Here is a 7,147-nt window from a genome sequence, read left to right on the forward strand (position 1 = left end):
CCGAATGAGCCCACCCCCCCCCAACCAGGTGCCTAGAAGCTTTCTTTTCTACTTACTTAAAAATCCTGGATTTTGAACTGTGGTCTGTGTTATTAATGGAGACTCAGATCTGTTTGGTTTACTTCAAATATCCACTTTAATTTCTGCTGAGATTATGAAAGGAGCCAAGATGCTTTGAGATTGCTCACATACTCCAACGGAACTACTATGATTTTAAACCACCAAGAATACTGAATCTAAATGATGCCATTTTAAAACTTTGGATTAAAAAAAGAAAGACATGGGGACGCCTGGGTGGCTCCGTCAGTGAAGTGTCTGCCTTCAGCTCAGGTCATGACCTCGGGGTCCCGGGACTGAGCCTGCGCCGTTCTTCCCGCTGACTGGGGAGTCTGCTTCTCTCTCTGCCTGCTGCCCCCTCTTGTGCTCTCTCTATCTCTCAAATAAATAAAATCTTTTTAAAAAACAAAATAATGAAATGAAAGACATGCACCCCTTTGGGGAGTATAACATCACACTCCCTTTCTTAGATGCGTTTGACTAAATGTACTTCTGACCCTAAGGAAATGTGCACAGAATTCATGGTAACAGCACTCCCCACGGCATTATTTGTGACAGCGGGAAAGTGGGAGCAGCCTCGGTGTCCGAGGGGTATTATAGGAAAGTTCAGATTATTACATACAATAGAATAGTAGTCAGACATTTTAAAAAAAAAAGTATGAAAAGTGTATGAAATTCTCACAAAATGTTTATGATATGAAAAGAACAGGATATGAGATTATAAACAGCATGATCAAGCATATATAAAATAGTATATGCACAGAGAAGTGCTTACAGTGGTTAATTCTAAATTGTAGAATTCTGGGTAATTTTGACTTTTATATGAAGAATAAGTTTTATTCATTTGCAGGTATAAGGTTATTTTATACAATGAGAGCCTATTATCAACCCTTTTTAATTTTTTTAAAAAGATTTTATTTATTTATTTGACAGACAGAGATCACAAGTAGGCAGAGAGGCAGGCAGAGAGAGAGGAGGAAGCAGGCTCCCGGCTGAGCAGAGAGCCCGATGCGGGGCTCGATCCCAGGACCCTGAGACCATGACCTGAGACGAAGGCAGAGACTTTGACCCACTGAGCCACCCAGGCGCCCTTATTATTATTTTTTTTTTTTAAGAATTTTTATAGGGGCGCCTGGGTGGCTTGGTGGGTTGGGCCTCTGCCTTCGGCTCAGGTCATGGTCTCAGGGTCCTGGGATTGAGCTCTCCACTCTGCGGGGAACCTGCTTCCCCTCTCTCTCTGCCTGCTTGTGATTGATCTCTCTCTCTCTCTCTGTCAAATAAATAAATAAAATCTGGGGGAAAAAAAGATTTTAAAAATTTATTTGACAGAGCACAAACGGGAAGCAGTAGAGGGAGAGGGAGAAGCAGGCTCCGTGCCAAGCAGGGAGCCTGGGACCATGACTTGAGCTGAAGGCAGATGCTTAACTAACTGACTGAGCCGCCCAGGGACCCTGAAAAAGAACTACTTCCAAAAAATGATTGAGAAGCTGGTGTTGTTTGCATAGTTACCACCTGCCAGCCCCTTTCTAGATGATCATAGCTCTATTCTACTTTAGCTTAGAGAGGCAAATCACACAATTACTTGATTGTCTCTCTATAACCTACAAAGTGCCCTGAAGTACGTCTGCTTCTCCTGGGTAACTACCCTCCAGGAGCGGGGCGGGCGAGGCTGACCGAGCTCCCAGACAAGCTGTTCTTTTGGGTTGGGTTGGGTCTGGAGAACACTGCTGACCGAATCTGTTTGGACTGGACAGATTAAAATGAGTTTTCCCAAACACCGTGGGAGTGGAAACGCTGTGTTGGAATGCAGTTATTTAAAAAGCAATCTCAATCAGAAAACAGCTTATGACGCTTTTTTAAAAGATCTATGTAGAACTTAATTCAGGAAAAAAAACATTGACCTAATGTAGCTTATGCTTTTCTCCCATGATTTATAAATACAAGGTATATATTGAAAAAAATTTACAACCATCTTTGTTAACCATTTCCTGAATTATGTTCTTCCTGGATTGTTTGTTCTTTTAATCTTTCTTTTTATTAGAATGAATTTTTAAATTAAGTAGTAAAAGTCAGAACTCATGCAAATTATTATTTTAAAAGTACAGTTTTGACTTTATCACATTTTCAAGTGACTGGTCTACCGTCCTCAGGTCTGTAAAAAAAAAAATTGAAAGAGGTAATGGTTGATTTATATACCAATCAATGTACAGTTAAATAAACAGGAAGCCAAAGCTTTCAAGAAAAATACCCTAATTTCCTATAATTATTAAAAGATTTGTGGATAAGAAAAATTCAATATATAGAAGAATGTACATGTTAAATGCTTTTCCTTTTCCACTGATGGAGTCAGACGGAAGGTGAGGAAACAGTGTGTTTTCTTGAAACAACAAAACACTGCTTCTCATCCGTGTCCCACCGCCGTGACCGACCCTCCCAGGCAGCCCGGACAGAACCCCCGTGAGGTACACTGTGTCTCTGCATGGAATTAACTGCAGGAAGGGGGCCACGGTGTCGTGCCTCAGTTTGGGGACACTGACCAACTGAGAACATCTCCGACATTTTGGGTTCACCGACTCTGCCTCCTCCCATCACCCCTCCCCAGGACAGCAACACGGGTTTCAGAGGTGTGCAGAGTCCCCCCCAAGTCCCCAGCACAAGCCCTCTGTGAACCCTGACCTAGTGCAACCGGCAGACCCAGATTTATCCAAACATTTCTGTTTAGGTCTTCCTGTTCGTCTCAGCAGCAGGACCCCTTTAAACGAACTTGGGTGTCTGACCTCAGGCCGCAGGCGCCTCCAACAGTGAGGCTTCCACATCTACTCAGTCATTTAACTTGATGCCTAATAGTTCGTGGTTTTGACTAAATTTAAAACAGCAGCTGCATCTGGGTGACGAAGGGAAGGATCGGGTTCCTGGGCTGCCACCCCCAGCCTGCAGCGGGCAGTGTCCTCAGCCCTGTCTTACCACCAACTCAGCCCCGCGGGAGGAGGGCTTGGCTGGGAGGCTGGGGGCCAGCTGTGCCCCGAGTGCACCTGCACACAGCTGTGCCCCGAGTGCCCCTGCAGTGTTTTGCTCCCCCGGGCAGCAGGGCGCGGCCTCGGGCTACCGTTCTCCGGAAGAGGAGTCACAGGTATTTCTAAGTCACTGGGAGGTGAACCGGCCCTGATTCAGCAGGTAAAGTACAGATCATTTGCCCTGACCGAGGACAACAATTGTAAAAGAAAATGGGAAAACAAAGGCACCTTAACTATTCGATCAAAATTGGCTTAATTAACCAGAATATTTTGGAAACAAAATATGGGTCAGTATCTTCATAAAATAAGGCTGTGTCTGTCCCCACATCACACGGGCGTAAATCTGGTCTGAGCCCTGAAGTCAAGTACGGGTTTGCAGCTGCAGGATTAAGTGCGACATTTCGAGGGAAAAGAAATGTTTGCATTGTGCGGGCAGGCGCAGGACCCTCAGGAACCACCATGAAACTGAGGGCTTAATGCATATGCATTTTCTTTAAATGGTCATAGAAATACATGGTCCCCAGAAAAACTACTAGTTCTACGCCCCAGCCTCTACTCTGTCCTAACTTGTGCTTTGATTGAAGACTAATTTGAGGGGTAATAGGGAAAAATACTGTAATAAAAGCCAACTGTTAACTAATAGAGCCTGTGATTTTAAAATACACTTTTTAAGGAATTATGACGAGGAGCATTCCAGTTGGTCTGTTTAGAAAAGAACACTTGTAAACGTCTTCTATTATTCCTGAAGGTTTTCTATGTAGGATGAAGGCAGTAATCCCCACAGTGAACGAATATGGGATCGTATTTTTCAAGATGAAAGCAATCAAAAGATAATGCAAAAGGCAAACATATTTACCTCCCTACTGATGACCACTTGTTCTTTAATGGAATTTTCGATCCCAGCTCGCACCATTAGGTCACTGACATTCTTCTGGAGATCCTCAATGCGACTTCCCATTTCTTCCAGTACAAGGTCAAGGAGACTTCAAACCACACCTGCTCCTCAAGGCGACTGAAGAAAACGTCCAGGGCTACTGATGCAACTTTTAAACCCAGGGACTCACCTCTGGGTCAGTGCAAATTAACCCTTTCTCTGAGGGTTTTGTGGTGTGTCTTTACCCTTCGAAGTGTGAGCTCGGTTCTGAAAACTTGGCTCCCTTTGTGTGGACACAGATTCAGACGCATGAGATGGTCTTTGTAGGTTTAACTATGTTTTAACCAAACTCTAATGAATGAGTTTGTATATATAATGGAAACTAATTCTGTTTAAAACCAACTTTCCTACAGTTTAATTTTACCATGTTTAAGGATAATTTTCCCTATGAGAACCCATCTGCAGAATCAGAAGTTGAAGTAAATGATTCCATGTGCAAATACTTCACATATGATCTCTAAGGAATGACCTTAATGTTACGAAGTGATCTCTAGCTCCCCAGGTCTTAGGGCAGAAGTTACCATTATCCAGGTTTGCTTGAAGTGGAAACAAACTTGGTATCCTAATTCTGTTTGAATTCATGTCCTAACAAAGCAGTAAGCTGACATTCCCGCTTACGTTTGCAAGTTTCTGATTGGTGGAGTACAAATCTCATTCAGATTTATTTAGGGCTCGGTGGAAAAGCCCCATCTGGGCAGGACTGTGCATTGTGTCCTTGTATTTTATCATTGCCGTACAAAATGCCCTGTTTTGCTGGTCAGGCAGGAAGTAATTACCTGTGAGTGGTAATTGCTACATCAGGATACCAGGGACAGACGGGAATGTAAACCCCAGGCAATGCTAGGTCAATCATCCATTAGTAGCAGACAAAAAGATGTCCCCTGATAATCTGAGTTCAAAAGCATCGCAGTATTTGTTATAAGAAAAGGATATCTCTGAGGTTTAATGTTGCAGTCAGAGCTTGAAAATGTTCTTGAAGTTCCTCAAATAGATTTTCTGCCTGAAAAAGTGAACCACAAAACTGAATGTAATATATATATGCCTCTTGATGTCTGTAATTAAATTAGATCTATCGCCTTCCTTTTTAAAAATAATATTTACTCTCGATGTAGGACATTTTAGCCTCATGGATAGAATCATCCTTAGTTAGATTTCTGACAAGGTGCCGAGGACTTTCCATTCAGACGGTGCTGGGACGAGGAGCCCAACGCGTAACAGGGTCAAGCCGGGCTGCCCTCCCGCTCCCCGCAAAAACTAGCTCGAATGGATCCTGCACCTGCATGTAGGCGTTACAACTACCGATGGGCAGCAGGGGACGCGGGAGAATGTGGCAACTCGGGGCACCCCCGCGAGTCCCCGCGGAGCGCGGAAGCGGCGGCCGCAGCACCTGCCCGCGGCCTCCCTCGGGCCGCCCTGAGCGGGGGTTGCGGACCGTGTCCACCGGCGGCAGAGGCGCGGGTGCGGTCCCTGAGACCAGCCCTGGTCCTGCGGGCTCCGGGGCTTGCAGACCCGCGTGCGCAGTGCGGGGCGCGCGTGACCTCCGCGCGGGGACGACAAAGCCCGGGCGGGGGCCGTCTAGATTCTGCATCTGCAGGTGGAGACGCTGCGGCGCCCTCCCTGCGGACGGGCTCGCCTCGGTTCTTCCTCGCGGGGTCAGGACCGCGCGGACGAGGAGGAGAAGACAAGCCCCGGCCTGTCAGCCTGGCGTCCCAACGCGCGCCGGCCGGCGTGGCCGCGCGGGCTCCTCCTGCGAATAGGGAGCGGGAAGGGGTGCGGGCCAGAGAGGCTTGCAGGGGAGGGTCGGGGGGAGCCTGCCCGAGTCCCCTCCCGCCACGCCCACCCAGGACCCGCCCTCGGGCCCGGAGGCGGTGCCGGTGCGGAGGGACACGGGGGAGGGAAGGGTCGGGACCGCACTCACCGCGTCGCCCAGCGCGTCCCCGCCCGGGGTTTTGGGTCCCCGCGCGTCCATGTCCAGTGGGTCCCGGTGTCCCGGTGGGTCCCAGTGGGCCAGGTGGTTCCGGGTGGGCCCAGTGGGCCGAGTGGTTCCCTGCGGACCCGGCGGCCCCTGGGCGTCAGCTGCGCTAAACCCTACAGGTCCCCGCGCGGCGCAGGGCTGCTTGGGGGGGCCGGTCGCCGAGATGCTCAGCCTGGGGGGGGGGGGTTGGGGGGCCCTGGAGGAGCCCCGATGTAGGAGGCAGTGCAGCAGCTCGGGTCCCCAGAAGTGAATTCCCGGGCCGGCGCGGCCGCCTGTGCGGGGACAGGCAAACAAAACCGGGGCGGTTCCCGGGAGGAGGCCCGGGGAGGTGCGGGCTCCTCCAGGCCTGACGGTCAGCTTCCCCGCGGAGGGAGGGGCCGCCTTGTGCCGGGAGGGGCCTGTGCACCTGCTAGGCCGGCGGGGCCAGCCCGGCCTTCTGGAAGACAAAACGCACCTCCCGTGCAAGGGCGGGTCCCCTCGTGCAGGCAGACAGCCGCAGGGGGCCGGCTGCGCGCCCTGGGCACTGCTGACACGCTGGCCGGCTGACCTGGGCGGGGGCCAGGCAGGCCTTGCTCACCCTGCCAAGGACTGATTGCTTTGCTTTCATTGCATCAGAGATCAAAGAGGCAGGCAGAGGGAGCGCCGCCTTATTCCTGTGGTAAAACGCACCCAGTAGCAACTTTACCGTCTTAACAGGTCTGATGGGGGTCCCTCTGGGGTCCGACTGGGGTTCCGACTGCGGGTCCTACTGGGGGTCCGACTGAGGGTCCGGCTGGGGGTCCGACTGGGGTCTGGTGCGGCGGCCCTGAGCACATCCAGGTCGTATGGTTGTGCCATGGTCCCCACAGCCCTCCTGCAGGGCCCCTTCATCTCCCCAAAGTGGAACTCTGCCCCGACTGCTGGTGACCTCCACGTCCCCCTCAGGACCCCTGGCGCCCACCATCCTCCCTTCTGCCTTTATGTTTCCTGGTCACCTTTCTAAGGAGCTCAGGGAGATGCTGGGGTGACTGCTGCTGCCCACACACAGCCCGTGTGCCCCCCAGCCCCTCCAGGGGACGGCCATCTCTTTACGTCTCTGCCGTTCCTGTGGTCAGCCTTAAAACTGAGACGTGACCAAGTCCTGGCACACTGCCAACACGCGCATCCGTGTTCTGGTTTGATTGAGGG

General features: G+C 50.4%; 1 protein-coding gene across 2 annotated transcripts in view; it reads right to left on the bottom strand.

Moving 5' to 3' along the window:
• HSBP1L1 (heat shock factor binding protein 1 like 1) overlaps positions 1–6,550 on the bottom strand; it is a 20,588-nt gene extending 14,038 nt beyond the window's left edge. The window contains exons 1-4 of one of the 2 annotated variants that reach the window (XM_032310863.1): positions 5,924–6,548; positions 4,939–5,005; positions 3,928–4,037; positions 1,432–2,209 (exon numbers count right to left, since the gene is read on the bottom strand). In XM_032310863.1, the coding sequence (XP_032166754.1) occupies positions 2,204–2,209; positions 3,928–4,037; positions 4,939–5,005; positions 5,924–5,974 (234 nt within the window). In that variant the 5' untranslated portion in view covers positions 5,975–6,548 and the 3' untranslated portion in view covers positions 1,432–2,203. Of the gene's footprint in view, positions 1–1,431; positions 2,210–3,927; positions 4,038–4,938; positions 5,006–5,923 lie in introns of those variants that run through there. The other variant, XM_032310864.1, reaches the window with a different exon arrangement.
• Between the last annotated feature and the right edge of the window lie 597 nt (positions 6,551–7,147).

Source organism: Mustela erminea, chromosome 13, assembly GCF_009829155.1.
Source record: "Mustela erminea isolate mMusErm1 chromosome 13, mMusErm1.Pri, whole genome shotgun sequence".
Taxonomy (NCBI): domain Eukaryota; kingdom Metazoa; phylum Chordata; class Mammalia; order Carnivora; family Mustelidae; genus Mustela; species Mustela erminea.